Below are 23,542 nucleotides of genomic sequence, written 5' to 3'. Positions count from 1 at the left end.
TGGAATCACCGCCGGCCACAGTTCTCTGCACCGTTATCACAAATACCCCGCAGCGACCCAGCCTCTCTCCTCCGGCCCAGGGCGCCAAGTCTGACCCGGAGCTGCCTCCTAAGCCACGCCTCGGACGTCCCGCCTCCAGTGGCACCGAAGTCCTCGCTTATTGGCCTCTCCAATCCAACATGGCGGCGCCCTGCGCAACTCCAAGAGTCGGCTCTCCCCTAGCCAATCAAAGGAAAGATGCTCTGGATCCCGCCTCTTTCAGCTGAGCCACTGGCCAATCAAGCCACACCGTAAAAGATGGGCGAGGAAAAGGTGAAACCAGCCGGCCCAATGGCAGCGTCTCAGAGTGTAGGCTCCGCCTCTCGGCGGGCAGGCCGCTCAGCAAAGGAAGGAGCGAGAGCGTTTCAAGGTAGGTGTTGGGGCTCAGCTGTTAAAAGCCGGGCCTGGGCGGTGCGGCGTCGGGGGTGAGTGTGGTGCTCTCCTCGGCCCCGCCGGCTCTGCGGCCGGGCTTCATCTCGGCCTGCTCAGGGCTGGCGGTCCAGGTGTCCTTCGGCGTGCCGCGGGCGGATCCGGGAGCCGGCACCGCCAAGGCGCATGCCCCGCCCGCGTCCGTGGGGTCGGAGGTCATGGGGAAGGTCCGGGCAGGTGTCAGGCTAGAGGGCGCCTGGCGCTGGAGTCAGCGGTCCGAGGAGAGGGGCCCGCGGGAAGTCATCTGTCACGGGAGGGTCACTTTTTGAGCTTCGGCTAGATGCCAGGCTCTGGGCATGTACAACCCCCTTCGCTCTCATGACCCCCATTTAACAGATGAGAAAACGTGCAAGATGACCTTACCCGCCCAAGGTCACTTGGCAGGCGGGGAGACCGTTCCAGAAGGACCTTGATGGTGGGGAAAGGAATGTGGTCCCGAGGGTTATTAAGCCTTTAAAGGGTTTCGCGCGCATGGGGGGGGGGGGGGGGAAGGAGTGTGGGTGTAAAGGGAGGAGTCTGGCCTGAGTTCAGGTACTGGTCCCCCACCCCCCAGTGTGTGTGACTTTGGGCAAGTCACTTAACACGGCTGAGCTTCAGCTTCTCATCTGGGCCTCTCGTGGGGTCCTTGTAAGGACCGGATGACAGTGTGTGTGACCCCCTAACACAGTGCCTGACACCGTGAGCTTTCAATCCTGGTGACTGCTGGCAGTGTTATTTGGGTCAGATCCGGGGAGGATGAACAGGGGAGGGGAGAGATAGAAGGGATGGATTTTAAAGATTTCTTAGATGGTGAGATAAGATGGGACACGGGGTGGGGGGGGTGCGCCTGGGTGGCTCAGTCGTTAAGCATCTGCCTTTGGCTCAGGTCATGATCCCAGGGTCCTGGGATCGAGCCCCACATCGGGCTCCCTGCTCCACAGGGAGTCTGCTTCCCCCTTCTGCCTGCCGCTCCCCCGCTTGTGTTCCCTCTCTCACTGTGTCTCTCTCTCTGTCAAATAAATATATAAAATCTTAAAAAAAAAAAAAAAAAAAGATAGGACACGGGGGCCACAGATACTCCCTAACTGTTATCCCCAGCCTAGCTGGGTCAGGTTTGCGGGGCTGGGAGGTGCCGCTCTTGGGAGCAGGGAGGCCTTCTGTGCCTCTGTTGGGAATGGGGGTAAATCGGAGACCAGGTGACACAGCAGCACTGAGGTCCGGGCTCCTGCTGTGCCAGAGTTCCTATGGGGACAGGCCTGGGACCCACCCGTGCCTCCCTCCCTTTTCATGCCTGCAGATGCGCTGTCTGACTACCCCAACACTGCTTCGGGCCCTGGCCCAGGCTGCACATGCAGGTAGGACCGAGGGAGCCTTTCCTGGGGTGCAGGGGGGAGCCCAGTCTCCCGACACGGGGCTGCAGCTGCACAGTGTAATCCCTCCCCTTCCAGGGCATCCCACTGGCCGGAGCCTCCACAGCAGCACAGTGGCAGCGACCTACAGTGAGTCCTGGGGCACCTTGACCCTAAGGCTTTCCTGATCATGAACCTGCCAGAGGCAGGGGTGGAGGCCTAGGTTCTAGTACTGGCTTTGCCAGAGGCTCCCCCTCTCTGAGCCTCTGTTTCTACTCTGTGCGATGATCAAGACTGAATATGATTCATGGGGGCAGGGTCTGTCAGTGAGGGGGTGGGGAGCCTTCCCTGTGGCCACACATTGAGCTCAGAGCTCCCTTATGTGGGACAGGGAGGGAGCTGCCAGGTGTGAGGCTCGGGTGTCCGTCCTCTGCCAGGACCTCACCGCCCAAGCCCCTTCCCACCCTCCTCATTTCCTGGGCTCGGACGGCTGCCCACACACAGGGAGAAGTGGGCAAGGACTGCCCGGAGCCAGAGACAGGCCCTGAAGGGCGCTTGCTGAGGCCGGAAGGTTTGATGAACGAATAAGCCCTTGGGGCCCAGCTGGAAGGAAGACGAGGCCCTGTCTCCCTGAGTTGGATTCCTCAGGGACATGGGCACATGAGAGGCCCTGCCACGACCCCTTCTAAGCCCACCTCTCCTGCAGAGTTTGTGAACATGCGGGACCCCTCGATGGACATGAAGGCGGTGACCGACAGGGCGGCTCAGACCCTGCTGTGGACTGAGCTCATCCGAGGTGGGCCCTAGGGGAAGGGGGCTTGGCAGGACAGGGGGTGGGCACAGATTGTTAGGGAGGAGGGGCTCCCACCCACTGTGCACCTGCTGCCCACAGGCCTGGGCATGACCCTAAGCTACCTGTTCCGGGAGCCTGCCACCATCAACTACCCATTCGAGAAGGGCCCACTGAGCCCTCGCTTTCGGGGAGAGCATGCGCTGCGTCGGTATCCATCGGGAGAGGAGCGCTGCATCGCCTGTAAGCTTTGTGAGGCTGTCTGCCCCGCCCAGGTGAGCCCCTGACGCCTGCTGACCGCCACCCTGGCCCCTGCCACTCACGGGGGAGGCTGCAGCCCTGAGCAGGCCACATGACACCTGTGGGTCCTGCCATCGGGGATCTGGTCAGCGGTGTGAAACCTGGGCTTGGGAGCCACACGGTGGTACCTGAAAGTCTCCAGTCTTGCTCTGAACGCAGCAGCAGTTTTAGGATCTCTGCGTGTGTGCCTGTCACCAGCCCCAAGGACACACGTGCCACAGCTGAGGCCTTCCCTGCCCCCGGGTGCTGCTGCTTTGAGCCCCCAGCATTAGTTCTGTTGGAGGGCCCTACACGGACCCCCCCCCTGGAGTCAGGACCCATTAGTGTAGGAACACATCCAGTTGGGGCGCCCGGGTGGCTTAGTCAGTTAAGCGGCCGACTCTTGGTTTCGGCTCAGGTCATGATCTCAGGATCGTGAGATCAATTCCCACGTCGGGCTCTGCGCTGAGTGCGGAGTCTGCTTGGATTCTCTCTGTCCCTCTGCCCCTCCCCCCTGCCCCCTGCACGCACTCCGTCTCTCTCTCAAATAAATAAATTTTTAAAACGAAAGAAAAGAAAGGAAAGATCCAGTTGAGGCTCTCAGGCAGACCCATGGGCGTGCCCAGCAGGAGCGCCAGGCACTGTGGTCACTCACCGTCCACACAGTGAGCGCCCCCTCCCAGTGGCTGCTGCAGGCCATGGGCCATGGCCTTGATGTCTTTGATCCTGGAGCACAGGAAGGCCATGAGCACCGGGCATGGACCAGGCACTGTTCCAGCTCATGACTTACTTTTACAGCAACTCCAGGACGTAGAGGTTGTTTCCCCCATTTTTATAGAGGAAACTGAGGCACGAAAAAACAAGGCTACCAGCCTAAGGTCCCACTGAATAGTGGGCATTACACTCCTGGGGACACGTGAGGGCCTTTGGCAAACCCCCTTTAAACATTCTTCCAGCCGTGGGAGGCCCCAGGCCTTCTCGCTGCTGGCATAGGCCGTACCCAGAAACTGAGGGTTAAGGACCTACCTCGAGTCTGGGCTTTGCCCCTCACTTGCTGTGTGGCTTTGGGAAGCCCTTCAACTTCTCTGAGTCTCATCCATGAAAGGGGGATAACGATGTAAATGGGAAGGTTGTTCAGTATACATTGACCAGCAGTCGAGCAAGTCCTGGGGACCCCCCACCCCGGGGCCACAGGTGCTGCAGTGAACACAGCATGTTACAGCCCTCCCCTCGTGAGACCTGATCTCTCCGGCAGCAGGTGCCGGCAGTTGACAAAAATGGCAGCTAGGGCAGTGTGACGGGGGCCTCTCGGGAGAGGCAGTGGGAAGGGCACATCAGGCTGAGAGCGGGTGGCAGGTCTGCTCTGGGGCCCTGGGGTGAGCCCCCAGGAGGGGGCAGACATGAGCAGTCAGGGACGCCCGGTACCCCTCTCCCAGGCCATCACCATCGAGGCTGAGCCGCGGGCCGATGGCAGCCGCAGGACCACCCGCTACGACATCGACATGACCAAGTGCATCTACTGCGGCTTCTGCCAGGAGGCCTGCCCGGTGGACGCCATCGTCGAGGTGAGCGGGCCTGGGGTGGGGCGGGGCCGGGGGCAGAGGCTCTTCAGAGGGGCCTAACGGGGCCGCACCTGTACCTGCCCACAGGGCCCCAACTTCGAGTTCTCCACCGAGACGCACGAGGAGCTCCTGTACAACAAGGAGAAGCTGCTCAGCAACGGGGACAAGTGGGAGGCCGAGATCGCCGCCAACATCCAGGCCGACTACCTCTACCGCTGACGCCCCCCGCCCGGCTGGCCCGCGGCCCCTGCCGCCCAATAAAAAAGCTCTGCCCTCCCGCACTGCCTTTGTCATGACTCAGCGGGCCAGGCCGGGACAGTGCAGCCCGGCTGCAGCCCGTGGGTCCCTCCCCTCGCAGGTCCTTCAGGGGAGCTAGCGGAGGTGACCTGGCCTTCCCGTGGGACTCTGGGGGCCGTGGCTGGGCCGCCAGCCCCCCCCTGCTGCGCACACTTCTTCCTGGGCATACTCCCCAAGGCTTAGTCTCGGGTCTGCTGTCCCCACGATCCTGGATGTCCAAAGGGTAGGGCCACGCACAGCTACGGCCCTATGGCTGTCGAGTCTCCTGAGGCTTCAGGCAGAAGGCCAGCGAGTGGCGGAACCTCAGAAAGGCCAGGGTGTCCTTGTTGGGGGCAGGGAGAGGCCTGCTCCAGGGCAGCAGTCACAAGGAGGTGACACAGGCCCTGCTGCCCCTGAGCTGGCCTTGCCTCATCTCCAGCCACATCCCCTTTCTGCCGCAAGTTCCCCAGAGCTGGCTGCAGGGCTTGGCTGCCGCCCTCGGAACTTCTGCTTTGCGATCCAGCAGAGGTATGGTTCTCTGCGGGGCCGTGTGCTAGCCCGTGCGGATGGAGCGGCGAAAAGCCGCCCCCCCGGGACTCGGTGCCAGGCACTGTGAAAGGGCTTCAGCCTGTCCCCAGCTGTGAGCACGCCAGCTCAGAGAAGGGAAGCGACTTGCTCGGGATCACACAGCATGTGTCCCATGAAAACACTAGCTCAGGTCAGGGATCTGGGCTCCTCCTTCCTTTTCCACTGTTTCCAAAAGCACTCTACAAAACACTAATCTCCCGTGATGCTTTGTCTAAAGAAAAGGGAGGAGAGTTGTTCCATGGACCAGTCAGCATGGGAAATGCCCCAAGTGCCCTCTTTCCTCGGATAGGCACTTCATGTGAGCACATTCAAGGCTCTGAGAAGGCCTGTAGCAAAGAACCCTAGCCTTCCTCCAGCTCATTCCCTTTGTTCATGACTGCTGACACCTGGGCCGCCATCCTGGTGCTGAAGTGGTCAGGCCCTGCCTGGGCCCCCACAGCCTAAGGAACAAGGCGCAGAGGTGAGAAAGTGCAGGACCCGAAGGGAAGAGCAGAACCTAGGAAGTGTCTGTGTGCCCAGCGCCCTGCAGCCCTAGCAGCTGTGGGAGGCAGGAGCCCTGCAGTAATGAGACGGGCTTGCAAATCCTAAATCACCTCTAACTGCACTTTTCCCAGATAGAACCAGCATTAGGTCGTTGTCATGGAGCCTATATTTGTACACAGAACACATCTGTTAGAAATGGGTCAGACTGTCCAGCTCCTGACTTGGTTCTTTCCTTTTCTGACTTGTCAGAAACTATGTGCGTGATTCAGGAGGGTCCTTCTAACGCCGTTTTCTAACAGCGGGGTTCCGGTTTCCCCTGCGCCAGGAAGTATTGGCCTGAGGCCCCCACTGGTGCTCAGTTTGGTTGTGTTGAGGGTCCCCCCCCCCGGAAACCTTGGCTGTAACTGTTTCCACCCCCAGCTCTGGGGCTCTGTTTGCCGACAGCTCCCCTACCCCTCAGAGGACCTTGCCATGTGAGGTTCAAGGATCTCCAGAGCTGAGAGGCCCCCTGTCCCTCCTGTCCCCAGTGGGTATGGTCCTGGCCTGTCCAAAGTGCAGGCAGCTGGACATTCGTGACCTCCGTTCAGGGGTGCTGGGACATGACCAAGCAGGGAGCTCATTAGCAAAGTCACTGGGACACCCCCAGCCGCAGGACGAGCAGCAACTACCATTGGGTGCCCTGCCCTGAGTGGAACAACACAGCCATGGCCCAGCCCTCAGTATCCCGGTGCCATTGAGGAAAAATGCCCAGAGAGGGGCAGCATCCACCCAAGAGCACAGAGCCCTGGGCCTGGAGCCTAGGTGAGCCCTAGGCCTGGGTGGTCAGAGGCAGGAAGATGTAAGGACCGGGTGCAAATGCGGCCTCAGGAAAAGGGCCCCAGAGGTGGGGAAGCGGGCTGGGGACACGCGGCTCTTGGACCCCAAGCCTCAGTGTTTTGGGGTCCCATCAGCGAGCCCTCTAAGTGGGGGGGGGTTTCCCATCCTCGAGCCCCGGAGGCCTCCCCGCACCCGCATCCCGGCCACGTAGGCGGGCGCGGTCGGCGCTGCTCGGTGTCTCCGCTCGGGTCTCCCGGCCTCCCCGCCCCACGCCCCCAGTGGTCCCCCAGCCTCCCGCGAGGAGGCGAGGGCGGGCAGGGTTGCCGCCCGAGCCCTGCCTCCCCGCCGGCCGCTCGCGGGACTCCGGTGCCCCTCCCCACCAGGCCCGGACGGGACGGGGCGGGGCTTCCGTGGTCCCGCCCCTTGCGGCCCCGCCCGCCGGGGAAAGTGAGTTGCGTGGGCGCCGCGACCGGGAGCGCAGAGCCGGGAGCTCAGAGCCGAGCAGCGGCGCGTGCGGCCGACCCTGGGGTGAGTGTGCCCCAGTCGGGGTCTGCAGAGCCCCCCAGCTCCGACTGCCACCCTCGCTTCGCCCTGCCCCGGGAAGGGGTTCCTGGAACCCCTGCCCGGCTGGATCAGTGCATGCGACTCAGTCTGCCGGCCCGCCCGCCGGGTGTCGGGCCTTGGTGGGGGCCACAGGGTTGACGAGGAGGAGGAGGAGGTGGGGGAAGGGAAGAGGAAGAGGAGGTCGGGGAGTTAACAGCCGCTAACTACTGGGCCCAACTCTGCCCATCCTGGTAGTGCTCTGGTGGCGCTCAGGGCTTTCTCTGTGGCATCTTCCTCGGAGGGAGGGACCCATTCTACAGATGAGGAAATTGAGGCCCACCCAACTAGGAAGAGGCAGAGCTAGAGGCAAGTTGGGTCACTCTAACTCTAGAGCCTACCAGTCTGGAATAGGGGAAGCAGCAGGCCGTCTCCTCCAGCTCAGCTCTCATCATCATGGATTAGGGGCTCAGAGGAGAGATCTGGTGGGTTCCTGAAGGAGGTGGGGGGGGGGATAGAGTGAGGAGGGGGCTGCAGTCTTGGACTCTGAAGGCCACAGGACTGAGGAAACTTCATTTGCTCCATTAAAAGGAGTGGGGTGGCCCCTGGCTTGGGTAGGGGCCAGGGAGGAGGGGGGGAAAGGGGTGAGCCAGTGGAGTCCTCAAATGTGGGGGAGGGGTCTGACCAGGTCCCTACACACCCCACCCACCCCAACCAAGGGTATTCCCGCCCGAGGGACTTGCCCTAGGCTAAGGCCCTGTGAGTGAGGGGTACCAGGCTGGATTTGCCACAGCCTGGGGCTGCTGCACCCCCTGGGTCCCCAGACCTCGTTCTCTACAACCCCCTCATCTGTGCAGCCCAGCCTTTCAGGGTGCCCTGGGCAGAGAACAGCCCTCCCCTGAGCCCATACTGTGCACTGGGACTTCCAGACCTGCCTCCGGCCTGACTTGGCCACTGGCTGACCACCTGATCCCAGACCTCACCTCTCCAGATGCACTGACCCGTCCGTTGAAACTCTGTAAGACAAGGGTACAGGGTCCTCTTTCCCCAGGATTGCTGTTAGGTTTCAGTGAGGTAGCATGGGTGAAGGGTTACGTGAAGGCTCTATTTTTGTCATCTCACTCAGGTCCTGTCTCTCCTGGGGGTGGCAAGTCCCATTTACCCAAAGAGGAAGTAGAGGCCCAGAGAAGGTGAGAGACTCCCCCAAGGACACACAGCCAGTCACAGCTTGAGCCACACTCTGGAGCCTGGTCCCCGGCCCTCTGGGGATGGAACCTAGCTCCTCCTGCCCACCCTTCCCTGTCCGGGGCCCAGTACTGCTGCGGTCTCCGGCTCCCTCTCTGCCTTCTCTCCTCTTCCAGGCTGGGGCCGGGGCTGCAGTCCCTATTTAGAATGAAGGAAACAGGCCCAGGGGAGGAAGTGACCAGCTGGGCAGGGCCCCGCTGACCCAGACAGCAGGCGGGGCACTTTGGCGCCAAATGATCACCCTCAGTTGGGGACCTCATCTGTGCCCGGCCCCTTCCCTGACACTTTGAGCGCTAAGGAAACTGAGTCCCACAGAGGGGAAGTGGCTGGCCCCAGGCCCCAAGAGCAGCGGCTGTGGAGTCCTGGCTCATCATGGCTGGGGCATCTGCAGGGCTTCCCCCCGCGGCGTCTGGGCAGGGCCCCGCCAGGCCGTCCTGCCCATGTCAGCTTCCACAGTTTCGCTTTCGTGGGTTTCGACACCTGGAAGGCTGTTTCCGCCCCTATTTGGCCATCGGTCGCCAAGCGGTCCAGGTGGAAGGTTCCCCCGCCCTCAGGCCTCTCTGCCCTCAATGAGGCTCCCACCCCCTCAGGACACACAGACACCTCAGGGAGGGAGGGGGCTCCAGCTGCCGGGGGGCGGGGCAGGGACAGCCCCAACCTCAGCCCCGGCTGTCTGTTGTCATGGATGGACGCTCCTTGGTGTAGAAGGACAAGGGTTCATGGCCAGCCGAGGGCTGTGGCAGTTAAGAGGCCGCTGCTGGAGGCGACCCTTGGCCTGGGGCCCCAAGGATGAGTAGGATCTAGGGTGAGGGCAGGTCACAGAGGAGAGACAGTGGGAGCAGAGGGCACGTGTGAGAAGAGCCAGCGGCCACCAGGGCTTGGGGTGGGTGCCTGGGACGGGGCAGAGCCAGCCGGGAAAGAGCTTGGCCGGGGGGGTGGGGGGGGTCAGGCCGTGAGGTCAGCCAGGGCGGGCTCCACTCCCAGCTGCACCGCTTACTTCGTGTGTGACCTCAGCACCCCTTCGAGCCTTCCCGGGCCTCAGTTTCCCCATCTGTCAGACGGGGTTGGTAGCAGGACCTTCCATGGATCACGTGAGCCGAGGTGGACAGAATTCCTAGTCGATGGGGAGCTGTCTGGCCCGCCCTGATGAGCCTTCCGCCCCGGCCCGGCCCGCAGGACCATGGGCTCCATGTTCCGGGGTGAGGAGGTGGCGCTGGTCCAGTTCTTCCTGCCCACACCTGCTGCCTATACCTGTGTGAGTCAGCTTGGCGAGCTGGGTCTCACGGAGTTCAGAGACGTGAGTGGGGCCGGCCAGGCGCGGGAGGGGACTCGTCCTGACGCACCCTGGATGGTATACCACCTCCTCCCCAGAATGGCCCTTGCTCGAATGCCAGCAGCCCCTGCCCTGGGTACGCGGCTCTCTGAGAGGCCAGCCTTGCGGCCAAGGCCACCTCGCCTCCGGGGCCCTGTCGCACCCTCCCCAGAGCACGTAAAGCCTGGTCTGTCTCCAGCTGGGCGTCTGGAGGTTCAGGGCGTGTTTGGCACCTTTCTGGGGGGGAGGCAGCTATGGCCCGCAGAGAGCCAAGCCTGGGCCCCTGGGTGGGACCTCCCTGGCCCCCTCCCCAGAAATCTGACCCCTCTGTGCGGCAACCACAGCTCAATGCCTCGGTGAGCGCCTTCCAGAGACGCTTCGTGGGGGATGTTCGGCGCTGTGAAGAGCTGGAGAAAACCTTCAGTGAGTTGGCCTCAGGCCCACATCCCAGGCAGGCTTCCTGGAGGAGGTGCCAGTCGAGCTTGGCCTGAAAGGAAGAGTCCTGGCCCCCCAGGTGGAAGAAAGAAGGGAGGTCCAGGCCAGGCCCTGCAGAGCCAGGACAGGGCAGCTGGGGTCCGTGGGGTGCTCTTGAGAATGGGGCTCACTTGGAAGAGGTCTCAAATATTGCATGAGGACCTAGGAATTCATCCAGTGGATGCTGGGAAGCACTGTGGTTTCTAAGCAGGGGAGGGGCATGGACAGAGCTTTCTCTGCTACAGATGGACTGGGGCGGGCAGAGGCCGGTATCCAGGGTCAGGTGCCCCAAGGAGCCGCTTCTTCAACCCAGGCAAGAGGGGCCCTTGCCCTGCACTCTGGCAGCCCCTCCCAGGAGGAGCCTATGAGAGGGGAGAATAGAGCATATTCGTTTAATGGTTGGTTAGCTTGACGGATAGCTTTTAAGTCATCAGGCAGGTGGTACGTGCGCCTCCGTGCACGCTCTTGTCCCAGGCCCCCCAGTGCTCTGGCCAGCCTGCCTGGAACACCACTGTGGGACCCAGGCCCTGAGTGGGGCAGTGGCCAAGGGAGAGCAGGGAGGGAGAGCTCACGAGGAGGAGAGCGGACCTTTGGGGCTAGAGGTTTGGCCTGGGGTTTTTCTGGGGGTCTTGCACTCAGCAGCCAGGTGAGTTTGGGGCAGTGTTTGGGACCCCCTAGACATTAGGTGGCCCTTGGCCAACAGCGGCCATGAGCTGGTGCGGGCCCCCGAATGGCCTCCCCTGACGCCCATTGCTCTGCACCCAGCGTTCCTGCAAGAGGAGGTGCGGCGGGCTGGGCTGGTGCTGCCCCCACCCGAGGGGAGACTGCTGGCACCCCCACCCCGTGACCTGCTGCGCATCCAGGAGGAGACGGATCGCCTGGCCCAGGAGCTCCGGGACGTGCGGGGCAACCAGCAGTCCCTGCGGGCCCAGTTGCACCAGCTGCAGCTGCATTCCGCCGTGCTGGGCCAGGGCCACCACCTCCCGGTCAGCGCCAGCCCCGGGACGGGGGGGCAGGGGGGTGCCAGGCCCCCACGTGGGTGCGCGGGGCTCACGGTGCCTCTTGGCCCGCAGTTGGCAGCCGCCCCCACGGATGGGCTCTTGGAAAGAAGCCCCCTGCTCCAGCCCCCGGGGGGGCCCCACCGGGACCTGAGAGTCAAGTAAGTAAGGGGCGCTTCAAGCTCTTTGCTGTCCGACTCCTCGTCCAGTGCTCTCCTCCTCCACCCTCAGACTGCCCCCAGCCTCCTCCTTCAGGCCCAGAATCTCCCTCGCTCGTGGGAGTTTCCCCTCTTCTGGCCCGGCCTCGGGCTCTGGCCCCCTCCCAGGGAGCAGGGCGGGTGTGCCTGCTTGGCCGTCCTGAGCAGGGTGGCCGGGCCCGGCAGCTTCGTGGCAGGGGCTGTGAAGCCCACCAAGGCCGCCGCCCTGGAGCGCCTGCTCTGGAGGGCCTGCCGGGGCTTCCTCATCGCCAGCTTCAGGGAGACGGAGCAGCAGCTGGAGGACCCGGTGACGGTGAGGGCTGGGGAGGCCCAGGCGGGGGGCGGCGGTGGGGGGGGGGCGCGGCGGCGGGACTCCCGGTAAAGCGGGCCCCCTCCCGCAGGGTGAGCCTGCCACGTGGATGACCTTCCTCATCTCCTACTGGGGCGAGCAGATTGGGCAGAAGATCCGCAAGATCACGGACTGGTGATGACCCTGGTGCCCCGGCCCGTCCCCCGCCCTGCACAACCAGAGCCCCCTGCCCGCCCCCCACTCACGCCGCCCCCTCCCCCGCCAGCTTCCACTGCCACGTGTTCCCGTTCGTGGAGCAGGAGGAGGGCCGCCTCGGAACCCTGCAGCAGCTGCAGCAACAGAGCCTCGAGCTGCAGGAGGTGGGCGCCCGCTCGCGGCCTCGGCTGGACGCCCCGCCGGCCCCTGGCCGCAGCCGCCCTCGCTCACCCCCGGCTCTGGCCTCAGGTCCTGGGGGAGACGGAGCGCTTCCTGAGCCAGGTGCTGGGCCGGGTGCAGCAGCTGCTGCCGCCCTGGCAGGTGCAGATCCGCAAGATGAAGGCGGTGTACCTGGTGCTCAACCAGTGTAGCGTGAGTGCCACGCACAAGTGCCTCATCGCCGAGGGCTGGTGCGCCTCCAGCGACCTGCCCACCCTGCAGCAGGTGCTGCAGGGCAGCTCGGTGAGTGCGGGGGGCGGCGCTGGAGGGGGCTCTCCCGCGCTCCCCTTCTCCCGGCACGCTTCCTGTCCCCGGGCTCCCCCTCCTTTGGGGAGTCTGCCCTGAGGACCTGGCCCAAGCCCTCCCCCTCCTGCTGTCGGAAGCCCGGGGAGGGGCCAGAGCACCAGGAGGCCGGCTTAACAGGCCCTGGCCCCGAGATCTTGAGCCCCGGGAGGGAGCCTCAGGCTACTCATCTGTGAAATGGGTGTGATGGCCCTCCCGGGGTCGCATAGCGTGCCTACCGGCAGGCTGCGAACACCTAGTAGGGGCTCACACGTGGCAAGGGGGCTCCCTCTCCTGGGCCACCTGGATAAGCAGCATACTCCTGTTTCCCAAGCGAATTCTGGTTCAGCTGATCTCGGGCTCTCCCTAAATCACCCTGAATTGGGGCAGGTGGCGCTGCTGGTCCTATTTCACAGAGAGGGGAGAGGGGAGGGGCTGTCCCAGATCTCCCGGGTGCCTGCCCGGTGAGCCCCACATCTCCAGCTGGGTCTGGCTGGGGGGTGTCAGAGGGTCCCTGAAGGCCTCCCGCCGTCAGTCTCATGTGTCTGTCTGCCCCTCGGGTGCCCCAGAGTGAGGCGGGTGTGAGCGCCGTGGTTCACCGCATCCCCTGCCGGGACATGCCCCCCACACTCATCCGTACCAACCGCTTTACGGCCAGCTTCCAAGGCATCGTGGACGCCTACGGTGTGGGCCGCTACCAGGAGGTCAACCCAGGTGAGAGGCGGGGAGCCCCCAGCCCGGGAGGGCGGCATCTCCACACTGGGCCTGTCCCGCCTCCTTAAGATGAGAAGCACACTCCCATCATGTTGGGGAGCAGGGGGAGGCATCGTGTAAGCTTTATGTTTACCCCCAGCAACCGCCCCCCTGCCCAGTCAAGCTTGCAAGGGATCCAGCACAAGGTTGTGCAAAGAACAGGCTTTGCAGCAGGAAGGGCTCAAGTTTGAGGTCTGACTCGCTTACCCTGGCCCATTTCTTAAGTTTCTCTGAGCCTCCGTTTCCACATCTATAAAATGGGAATAAGAGTTCGGTCCTCAGAGCAGGCTGAGAAGGTTGACAGATTGCAGATCAGCAGTCCACGAGGCCACAGTCAGCCTGCTGAGCTGCTTCGTCCGGCCCCACTGTGTGTTTAAGAAGTTTGACTTGGGTGCTGTCAGGTTCTCCCAGAAGCGGGCCCTGGGGGGGGGGGGGGGGGGGGGGGGGGAGGGCCGCGAAGGGGGGGGGGGGGGGGGCGGGCCCCCGGGGGCGGGGGCGGGGGGGGGGGGGGGGGGGGGGGGTGGCGCAAGTGGCCTATGAAGAGAGGTGCTGCTGGGAGAAACCAGTAGGGAAGCAGCTGGGGGGTGGGGAGGGGGGGGGCAGGCAGGGGGCCGTGGCATCTGCCTGTCACCTGCCCAGTTCTGCTGCCTCCAGGCTGGCTTGCAGTGTGGTCAGGGGCCCAGCACGCCCCCCGTGTCACTGGGTGGGGACCGCAGTGGGTCTCAGCCCAGAGAATGGGGGTGGGAGGTGAGCCGTGGTGGGGCCCATTTTCGGAGTCATAGGCCAGGGAAGGGTCCGGCGTCAGCCGGTGGGCTAGAGGCAGGGCGCACGGCCCCCCCAGCGCAGTACAGGCAGGACACGAGGATGGACCGTGAGGCCGAGTGAACGATGACCAGGGTCACGTGCAGTCCTTTGGGGCCTGCCATCCCTGCAGGATCTGCGTTGCAGAGCTTGAGCTGGGGCCCGCATCCCGTGTCACATGCTCGTGGTTCCTGTGTGTTAGCAGAGGCCCGTCCAGTTAGAACAGGCCTGATCACCAGATAGCCACGGTTTGTGAGGCTGATGGTCAGCTACCAGGCCTCGGGGTGTTCACTCGGGGAGGTAGGAGGCGGCTCGGGCTGCTGTAACAAAGCACCACAGATGGGGGCCCTTACAGGTGTCTCTTGTCTCCTGGTCCGGAGGCTGGAAGTCCGAGATCCCGGCGTCAGGTGCTTCCTTCAGGGGAGATGGCTCCGGGGGGGGCCTCTGCTCTGGGCCGGGAGATGGCCAGCTTCCTGCTGAAATGGCGGTGGCCTCCCACTGAATGGGTCTGGGGACCTTCACATCTGTGAAGATCCCGCCTCCACATTCGGGTCGCCTTCTGAGGGGCTAGGACCCCAGCTCCTCTTTTCGGGAGGGACACGACTCAGCTCGGAACAGGGACGCGCACTCCAGTCCTGTAACTCCCATTAGGGATTTGGCCCATTTTACTGAAGGGAAAGCGAGACCTCAGAGGTGACGTTGACCAGCTCGGCTTTCTGGGACTTGCCACATGCCTGTCAGGATGGCCACGGGCTCTCTGTCCTTTCTGAGCTTCTGCTTATGGCTCTGGCAGTAACCCCGGCGGGAGCTGGTTTGCACCGAGTGCTGCGGCCGGCCAATCCCGCCCCTGCCAAGTCGGAGTGCTGCTGCCTCCGGTGTACAGATGGGGAAACCGAGATTCAGAGCGGTTGAGTCACTGGCCCGTGGTCACACAGCCAGGACACGCGGTCTGGCGTCCCTGCCTCGCCAGCACCCCCTCCTCGTTTCCCCGGGTCCCAGCTGCGCACGTCCCCCTGACCGCCTGGCCCCTCTGCCCGCAGCGCCCTACACCATCATCACCTTCCCCTTCCTCTTCGCCGTGATGTTTGGGGACGTGGGCCACGGGCTGCTCATGTTCCTCTTCGCCCTGGCTATGGTGCTCGCCGAGAACCGGCCGGCCGTGAAGGCGGCGCAGAACGAGGTGAGGGGGGGCAGGGCGCGGGGTGGGGGGGGGGAGGGCCGGAGCCACCCCTCATGGCGCCCCCCGCCCCCAGATCTGGCGGACCTTCTTCAGCGGCCGCTACCTGCTGCTGCTCATGGGGCTGTTCTCCGTCTACACCGGCTTCATCTACAACGAGTGCTTCAGCCGCGCCACCACCATCTTCCCCTCGGGCTGGAGCGTGGCGGCCATGGCCACCCAGTCCGGCTGGAGGTGAGGCCCGGCCGCGGCCCCCGCAGCCCCCACGGTCCCCGCGGCCCCCGGCAGCCCCTGACCGCCCGCCCTTGTTGCCACAGCGACGCGTTCCTGGCCGAGCACCCGCTGCTCACCCTGGACCCCGCAGTCAGCGGTGTCTTCCTGGGACCCTACCCCTTCGGCATTGACCCCGTGAGTCCCGGCCACTTGCTGTGGGGGGGGCGCGGGCAGGTGGGAGGGCCGGGCCGGGGCTCCTGCGCTAACCCTGACCCAACCTCGACCCTGATGCTAACCCTTACCCTCGCCCTCCTTCCGCCACATTTGCGAGCCCCTCCCGAGGGCCTGGCCTGGTGGTGGGTGCGGGAGGTGCGGGGCTCTGCAAGGGCGAGGGGCCCACCTTGCAGCAGCCCCTTCAAAGCAGAGAGGAGCGTGTGGCAGCGAGGGCAGCGTGGCTTGCTCGGAACCCGCCGGACTGGGCACTGTTGTGTGCTGTCTGTGCGCCAGGACGTGGTACCATCCTGGTGACGGTGCCGCGAGGTCCACGTTAGCGCTGCTCCCGTTTCACCGACGAGGACGCAGAGGCACAGGAGGTCACATGGGCAGGGGCACCTGGTGGGGAGGAGCTGGGGTTTGGGCCCCGGTTGCCTGGCCTGTGTGGGCGCTCCACCGTTCCCTTCTGCCGCCCCGCAGTGGACCCCCCGGGGGCAGAGGGGCTGCCGAGAGGGACGTGGGGAGGGAGGCCCCTGCATGACACCTGTCCCTCCTGCCACCCAGGTCTGGAGCCTGGCCGTTAACCACCTGAGCTTCCTCAACTCCTTCAAGATGAAGATGTCCATCATCCTCGGGGTCACCCACATGACCTTCGGGGTGGTCCTGGGAGTCTTCAACCACGTGTGAGGGCCTGGGCTCCCGGGGGGGGGCACCGGGCCGGGCACCGGGCCAGGCGGAGCCAGGGCGGCCTGGTGGCTGACCTGGTGACCGCCCCCCCCACCCCCCAAGGCACTTTGGCCAGTGGCACCGGCTGTTCCTGGAGACACTGCCCGAGCTGATCTTCCTGCTGGGGCTCTTCGGCTACCTCGTCTTCCTGGTCATCTACAAGTGGTTGAGCGTCTCAGCGGCCGGCGCTGCGGCAGCCCCCAGCATCCTCATCCACTTCATCAACATGTTCCTCTTCTCCCGCAGCCCCACCAACCAGCCCCTCTTCCCCAGACAGGTAGGCCGGGGCGGGCACCTCATCTGAGGGGCAGGATCCTCATCTGAGAAGCGGGGATGCAGGCCCGAGGCTGCGAGCCGGGGAGGTGGAGGGGCGGTGGGAAGCCCCCCTTGGGAGTGGCGCCCTGGGAGCCGGCAGCTCCTCCCCCAGGACCCTGGCTTAGCGAGGGGCCCTGGGGGAGGCGGAATGGCTGCAGGCTCTGGGGGCCCTGAGCCGGGCGCGTGGCTCGCAGAGGGCACCCTCACTGGAGGCCCCCCCCACAGGAGGTGGTGCAGTCTACACTGGTGGTCCTGGCCCTGGCCACCGTGCCCGTCCTGCTGCTCGGCACACCCCTGTTCCTGCGCTGGCAGCACCGTCGCCCACTGAGGCCCACTGGCCGCCAGCCGGTAGAGGCTCGGGGTGGGGAGGGGGGCATGTGGGGTGATGGGAGGTTTGGCCCCACCCTCGCCACCCCTCGGCCTCCCGAGTGCTGGGGGCCTGCTGATGCTGCCTGCCCCCCACCCTCAGGAAGAGGACAAGTCCGGGATTCTGGACGACTCCGACGCCTCCGTGGCTGGCTGGGGCCCTGATGAGGAGAAAGCGGGGTGCCCAGGGAACGGAGAGGAGGCCGAGGTGGGTGTGGTCTTCCCGAGAGTGTGTGTGGGGGGGGTGGCTGCCAGCCCGGCTTGCCCCTCACCGCCGCTCACCCCCCAGTTTGTCCTGTCCGAGGTGCTCATGCACCAGGCCATCCACACCATCGAGTTCTGCCTGGGCTGCATCTCCAACACGGCCTCCTACCTGCGTCTCTGGGCCCTGAGCTTGGCCCACGCCCGTGAGTGAGCTGGCCGCCGGTGGGCGGGCTGGCCGTGGGTCAGGCCCTGGCTGCCTTGGACACTCGAGCTGCTGGCTGGGCGGGTCACTGCTCTGGGCCTCAGCATCCCCTCTGTAAAGTGAGGATGTTGGAGGAGGTCCCCCCAGCGGCCCCGCGGGCAGGGCGGGGGGGGGGGCTTCAGGCTGCCACGGGGGCCAGGTGGGCACCCCCGGGCCCTGGCCTCCACTGCTGCCCCCCCGATCCCCAGAGCTGTCGGAGGTCCTGTGGGCCATGGTGATGCGTGTGGGCCTGCGCATGGGCCGGGAGTTGGGCGTGGCGGCCGTGGTGCTGGTCCCCATCTTCGCCGCCTTCGCCGGGTTGACCGTGGCCATCCTGCTGGTGATGGAGGGGCTCTCGGCCTTCCTGCACGCACTGCGGCTGCACTGGTGAGCGGCCCGCCTGGCTGGCCCCGGGCCACACGAGGGTCGGGGGAGCCTGACCCTCACCAGCTCTCCCTGTCACCCCCAGGGTAGAGTTCCAGAACAAGTTCTACTTAGGCAGTGGCTACAAGCTGAGCCCCTTCACCTTCGCGGAGGAGGACTAGCGCCCACCTGTGGCCACGCCCGGGTCCCTGCCCTTACCTGCGGAGACAAGAAATAAAGATGGACTAGGAACTCTGTCTCAGTCCTGTCTGCGGTGCCAGGGGCTGGCGAGCCTGGGGTGGCAGGGCCTGGGCCCTGGGCATGGACTGGTCTCACCCCATGAGACTCCTGGGGTCATGGACTCCGTGCCCGGCTCTATTATACTCACCTTCCTTATGCTGTGACGGGCAGCTGAGCTTGTTGTAGGGTGCAGTGGGGTGGGAGGCCCTGGTCAGGACCTGGGGCCTTGAGAAGTTGGGGAGAGGCCATATGAGCGCATCTGCAGTAATCCCAGAGCCTGGGGCTAAAGTGGGGGGCAGAACTAGGACCAGGGAGGGATCTTTCCAGCACATTCTAGTTTCGAGCTCCCCATCCTTGGAGATGTGCAAACTGGCTGTAAGAGAATGTTCAGGATACTCTGGGCATGAAGGGTGGTGCCTGGCACGAGGGGCCAGTCGTTCCATGCCCTGGTGCTGGCCCCGCCCCAGGCACTCAAGATGGTCCGAGGCAGGGAACAGCCTGGGACTCCAGAGCCTGACCCAGAAGTGGGGACACACACACACACACACCACACGCGCACACACCACACGCGCACACACACACCACACACACACCCACACACACACCACACGGACGCACACACACCACACGCATAACACATACCACACACACACCACACGCGCACACACACACCACACACCCCCTCCTGCAGAAAGGGCAGAGGCTGTCCGGGCAGCCCAGGAGTTGTCTGGGGCCCGGAGGGCCAGGAAAAGGACTGAGCTGCACTCCAGGTCCTGCTGGCCCTTCAGGGGAGGCTGCCGTCTCTGCCATCCCTCCCTGGGTGACGAGTCCTGCTCCCCGAGGCCATCCTTCGACTGGTGGGCTGGAGAAGAGCACTGTGCATGTCTCTCTGGCCTGGGTCCCACCGCCGGCTGGGAGGTGGTGCCAGTGCTTCTCAGAGGCCTCCCTTTCTCGGGCTGAGGAGCTGCAAAGTGGCTCTTCGGCAGGAGGCCCCGGGAACAAAGGCCGCTTTTGAGGCCAGAGATGCCCTGGGCATGGCAAGCCGGGTGGCCTGGCTCTATCGCTGTAGCTCTCATCTGGCCAGCTGCTGGGGGGCCCGGCCCCCAGGGCCTCCAGATGCCGCAGGGAGGGCGGGGCCGGCGGGGAAGGGGTGGGGGGGGCATCGCTCTGGGGGAGACCTTACACAGGAGTGCAGTATCCTCTATCGCTCAGTTTTATTGCTTGGATCCCAGAACACATTCACCTGGCCAAACTTTTAAACGTCTGGAAGGGTGCATAGTGGAAAATCTCCCTCCTGCCTTGACCGTTGTTTCCTCCAGCACATCCCATTGCTCCTAGTTTCTGCTGTGTCCTTCCAGAGGTCTCTGTGGGGGTGGAGGTGGGGTGGAGAGCTGGGAGGACCCCCCGGGAGCCCTCCATAGGCACAACCAGGTAACAGGAGCCCTGCCCGAGATTTAGGACACGACCAAGGATGACAGTGAGGGTTTTGTATGTTTTTATTGTTTGTATAGTACAGTCTCCGGCAGCAGAAATGTATGCACAAAAAGCAATTCAAATAAAAGTTCAGAGTAAAAAAAAAACTTTATCCCAAAGGACATTTACTATATATAAGGGTTTCACGGCTCAAGCGTATCCACGCCCCCACATTCCACATACAGGCTGCTCTTTCCCACCAGGACCACCCCGTCAGGGACACTGGGGGCAGGGAGGGCAGGGGGAGCCGGCCCAGAGCCCAGGCCAGGCCACCCTCTCCCCACCGGGCGCACCGGGGCCCCGGCAGCGGGCGCAGCAGCGGGATGACGCCTAGGGCCGCCAGCCCTGTCACAGAATCCACAACCCGGGGCTGAGCAGAGGTGGAGGAGAACAGGCCGCGGAGAGCAGGGCAAAGCCTGCTTTCTGGGGGGAGGGCAGGCGGGAGGCGAGTGTGTCCGCAGGTGCCTGCCCGCCGAGGCTGGGGTTAGTAGGGCACATTCAGTGGAGGAGGAGGGCAGGGCAGAGGCCGCAGACAGATGAGGGAGATACGTCCGTGGGACAAAATACATACAACAGGTCCGGAGGAGCTACATTCATCGAACGGAGACAACAGCCCACCCCCCGCACGGGCGTCTGCTGCCTCGAGCATCCGCCGTGTGGACCAGAAGGGTGAGGGAGCAGCTTCCGGGCACTCGCGGTCGGTCAGGCCGCAGAGCAACGTCACGGTCTGTCCCTCCTCACTCGCCGCCCTCAGGAGCCGGTGGCATTGACACACATTATCACCACCGAAGGCCTGGTCACAGTGTTCCCCAGCACATGAATTCAAGTCCTTGAAAAATCAACATTAACTGAAAAAAAGTACCCGCAGAAACACTGTTTACTCGTGCTGTCTGCCGTATCTGACTGCAAACTTCAGGCCCCACATAGAAAATGCCTTCTCTAGACTCAAAGGATTCTGAGAGATTGCACTATTGCGCTATTGTGCTATGTTTCTGCTTCCCGATCTCATTGCAGAGTCCTAGTGAAATCGTAAACAAGATAGGATATAAATGTTACTCAATTTTAATACAGTCTTTCGTATCATACACATCTGTGTTCGGCAGCGAGCCATCCAAGCCTTGCCGCGGGGACAGCCGTCGGAGCGCGGAGGGCCCCGCTGGCCCGGCCGCCCCCACGCAGTCCAGGGGTGAAGCGGACGGCGCCTCACACACTCACACCCCGAGCTTCCTCTTCTGGTCGAAATAGGCATCGAACCTTGCTTGGGCATAGTCCTAGGAGACACAAGAAAGCAGCCTCACCAAGGACTCCCGCCCAAGGCCGCCCATGTCCCACCCAGGCCCGCGGGCCGGCCACCACCGCGGACACAGGACAGAGTGGCTCCGGCTGCCGCAGGCCGTCCAGGAGCCCAGACACCTTGCTCAGGCACCTTGGCCACCCCCACGCGCGGCAATCCAGGCAGGCCTTCCGTCTGTGTATCTGGCGCTGCCTCGGTTCACCCTCTGGTTTACCCTGAAGGCTGCAGGCTCCTCTCTCAAAGCAGAAGGTTCGTGGGGCTGAGTCAGCAAGTAGAGAGCAGAGGTGCAAGAAAGGTGCCCCAATTTTCTGGGACCACCCGCAGTAGGATGACTGCACGGGGCACGAGAGGGACGGCAGAGACCCTGGTCCTGAGTCCTGACCACCAGCACAACCTCGGAAGCACCCACTCTGAATGGAAAAGTCTGTGACGCCGACCGCCAGGAAGGGTGCAGTGTGGCTGCTGCAAACCCAGCATCGGGGTGTAACTCGTATACCACAGAAATGAGCCCCTTCACACACACAGTTGGGCGGTTTTCACAAATGTGTCCAAGTGCAGCGCCGGCACCACAGTCCTGCTGGAGAACATTCCGGCACGCTCAAGCTCCCACGGGCCCCGCCCTGACGCCTGGCCACAGGCGGCCTCTGACCCGATTTCCACCACCACGGATTGCCATAGAAAGCTCTTCCGTAATTGGAGTCACCCGGTGTGTCCCCTTCCGCGTCTGGTTTGTTTCAGCACACGTTCCTGGGATTCCTGCACGCTGCAGTGTGCGTCTGGGGTTCGTTCCTGTCTCCTGTGGAGTAAGTACTTGTCTATTATACGGATCTAACGCACTACAAATATCCATTCACCTGACTGGCAGGCAGGCGGTTTCCAGTTCAGGGCTATTAAACATAAAGCTGCGATGAGCATCTGAGTGCCCGTCGCGGTGTGGAAATAGGCTTTCATTTCTTCAGCTCGATACCAAAGTAGGAGGTCACCGGGCCGCCCGCTTCATGTGCTTTCAGACCGTTTTCCAGGCGGGTTAGACCATCTACCTTCCCCCCAGCAACGTATGCGAGGGCCAGGGCTCCGTGTGCTTGCTCCCACTTGGTCCTGTCGCTGTCTTACTGCTAGCAGCATCGGGGTGTGCGGGCTATCTCACTGGGGGTTTCATTTGCATTTCGTGTATTACATTAAGCAGACAAAGAGACGTTTACTGGCCATTTCTTTATCTTCTGTGACGTGTCCAAATCTTCTGTTTATAAAGTAGCTCGTCTGGGTTCTTGCTACATTGCGATCTCTTTGTGTATCCTAAATACAAGTCCTTGTCAGATAGAGATCAGTGACATTCTCTCCAAGTCTGTGCTTGCCTTTTTATTTTCTTAACGGTGTCATTCAAAGAGCACAAGTTTTTCACTTTGATTAAGCCCAACTTACCATATCTTTTCTCTTTTATGGTCAGTGCTTCACGTAACCCAAGAAATCTCTGCTGTGGTCACAAAGGTTTTCTCCCTTTGTTTTCCAGATGCTTTTACACTTGCGTCTGTTACCCGTTTTAGTTAATGTGTGTGTGTGTGGCAGGAGGTCAAGGTTCATTATTTTTCCCACATGGCTCTTCAGTTGTTCCTGCACCAGTTTTGAAAATCTGAGCCCTTCCCCAGTGCATTAGCGTGGCCCTTCTGTTGAGTATCAGTTGACTGTATGTGTGTGTTTCTGGGCACCGGGCTCCGCTCCATTTGATGGATGTCTATCTTTACACCAATACCACACTGTCTTGATACGTCTTGAAATCAGGCAGAATCAATCTGCCAACTTTGTTAGTTTTAGTTTCACATTTTAGAAATATCTGTTTCTGCCAAAAAGCCTGTGAGGGTTTTGACTGGGATCACAGACTCTGGAAATCAGTCTGGGGAGAATAGACTCTTAATACGGAGTCTTCTGAAGCCATAAATGTGGTCTTGCTGTCCATTTACTTAGGTTATTGTAGCCATGTTTTACAGCTTTCGGTGTGAAGATCATGCACATATTTTAAAAATCTCATCCCTAAGTATTTCATGTTTTTATACCATTGTAAATACAACGAAATTTCATTTGGAACGGTTTCTACCACGTGGAACACAGATGGTTATTGTGCATTGCCCTTGTATCCTGTGACCTCCGTAAACTCACTCCACAGCTCAAATAGCGTTTCTGTTGGTTCTTTCATATTTTCTCATGTACTTGATCACGTCACCTATAATAAAAAAGGCAGTCTTTCTTCTTCCTTTCCAGTATTTTTGCATTTCCTCTCTTTTCCCAGCCTTACTATGCTGGCTGGGTGCTCCGGTGGGCAGGAGCGCTCCAGCTCTCGCCAGTAATTACGACGCCAGCTATAGGTTTTCATACGTGCCTTGTGCCTGGTTAAGGAAGGACCCTTCTATACCTACTTTGCTGAGGCTTTTTTTGTTTGTTTGTTTTAAATCATGATCATGAATGGGTACTGGATTTTGTCAAATGCTTTTTTCCTTCATTCCCTAAGAAGATAATATGGTTTTTCTCCCTCATTCTGTTAATATGCTGAATTACACTAACTGGTTTGTTTGCTTTTTTAAAGATTTTATTTATTTGACAGAGAGAGCACAAGCAGAGGGAGAGAGAGGGAGAAGCAGGCTCCCTGCTGAGCAAGGAGCCCGATGTGGGACTCGATCCCAGCACCCTGGGATCATGACCCGGGCTGAAGGCAGCCGCTTAATCGACTGAGCCACCCAGGCATCCCTACACTAACTGGTTTTTATTTATTTATTTATTTATTTATTTATTTATTTATTTATTTATTT

The 23,542-nt window shown here is 62.2% G+C and overlaps 3 protein-coding genes across 12 annotated transcripts in view; 2 read left to right on the top strand and 1 right to left on the bottom strand.

Moving 5' to 3' along the window:
- The first annotated feature begins 359 nt into the window (after nt 1–359).
- On the top strand, nt 360–4,701 carry NDUFS8 (NADH:ubiquinone oxidoreductase core subunit S8). Of its 2 annotated transcripts, none has more exons than XM_021685144.1 (7): nt 360–409; nt 1,745–1,802; nt 1,896–1,946; nt 2,503–2,592; nt 2,689–2,861; nt 4,302–4,430; nt 4,515–4,701. In XM_021685144.1, the coding sequence occupies exons 2-7, from the start codon at nt 1,745–1,747 to the stop codon at nt 4,644–4,646; spliced, it is 633 nt and encodes a 210-aa protein (XP_021540819.1). In that variant the 5' UTR covers nt 360–409; the 3' UTR covers nt 4,647–4,701. The 2 variants fall into 2 exon arrangements, with proteins under 2 accessions (XP_021540819.1, XP_044775620.1); XM_044919685.1 differs by lacking the exon at nt 360–409 and adding an exon at nt 624–852.
- A 2,351-nt stretch (nt 4,702–7,052) lies between these two features.
- Nucleotides 7,053–17,995, top strand: TCIRG1 (T cell immune regulator 1, ATPase H+ transporting V0 subunit a3). 5 transcript variants are annotated; one of them, XM_021685145.1, is made up of 21 exons: nt 7,053–7,118; nt 8,257–8,320; nt 9,552–9,726; nt 10,032–10,110; nt 10,927–11,147; nt 11,235–11,320; nt 11,543–11,669; nt 11,758–11,840; nt 11,932–12,025; nt 12,111–12,323; nt 12,932–13,076; nt 14,957–15,096; nt 15,170–15,327; nt 15,411–15,501; nt 16,084–16,202; nt 16,309–16,522; nt 16,786–16,908; nt 17,030–17,134; nt 17,216–17,333; nt 17,581–17,758; nt 17,841–17,995. In XM_021685145.1, the coding sequence occupies exons 3-21, from the start codon at nt 9,556–9,558 to the stop codon at nt 17,914–17,916; spliced, it is 2,541 nt and encodes an 846-aa protein (XP_021540820.1). In that variant the 5' UTR covers nt 7,053–7,118; nt 8,257–8,320; nt 9,552–9,555; the 3' UTR covers nt 17,917–17,995. The 5 variants fall into 5 exon arrangements, with proteins under 5 accessions (XP_021540820.1, XP_021540822.1, XP_021540823.1 ...); XM_021685147.2 differs by having other exon boundaries at nt 9,552–9,672; nt 17,841–17,978; XM_021685146.2 differs by lacking the exon at nt 8,257–8,320 and having other exon boundaries at nt 7,063–7,118; nt 17,841–17,978.
- A 1,459-nt stretch (nt 17,996–19,454) lies between these two features.
- CHKA (choline kinase alpha) overlaps nt 19,455–23,542 on the bottom strand; it is a 61,711-nt gene continuing 57,623 nt past the window's right edge. For all 5 annotated transcript variants that reach the window (XM_044919144.1, XM_021685275.2, XM_044919146.1 and 2 more), the window contains one exon: nt 19,455–20,718. In XM_044919144.1, the coding sequence (XP_044775079.1) occupies nt 20,659–20,718 (60 nt within the window). In that variant the 3' untranslated portion in view covers nt 19,455–20,658. The remainder of the gene's footprint in view (nt 20,719–23,542) is intronic.

This window comes from Neomonachus schauinslandi, chromosome 11 (genome assembly GCF_002201575.2).
Source record: "Neomonachus schauinslandi chromosome 11, ASM220157v2, whole genome shotgun sequence".
Lineage (NCBI taxonomy): Eukaryota > Metazoa > Chordata > Mammalia > Carnivora > Phocidae > Neomonachus > Neomonachus schauinslandi.
The sequence above is the reverse complement of the archived record's forward strand: the minus strand, read 5'-3'. Positions and strand labels throughout refer to the sequence as shown.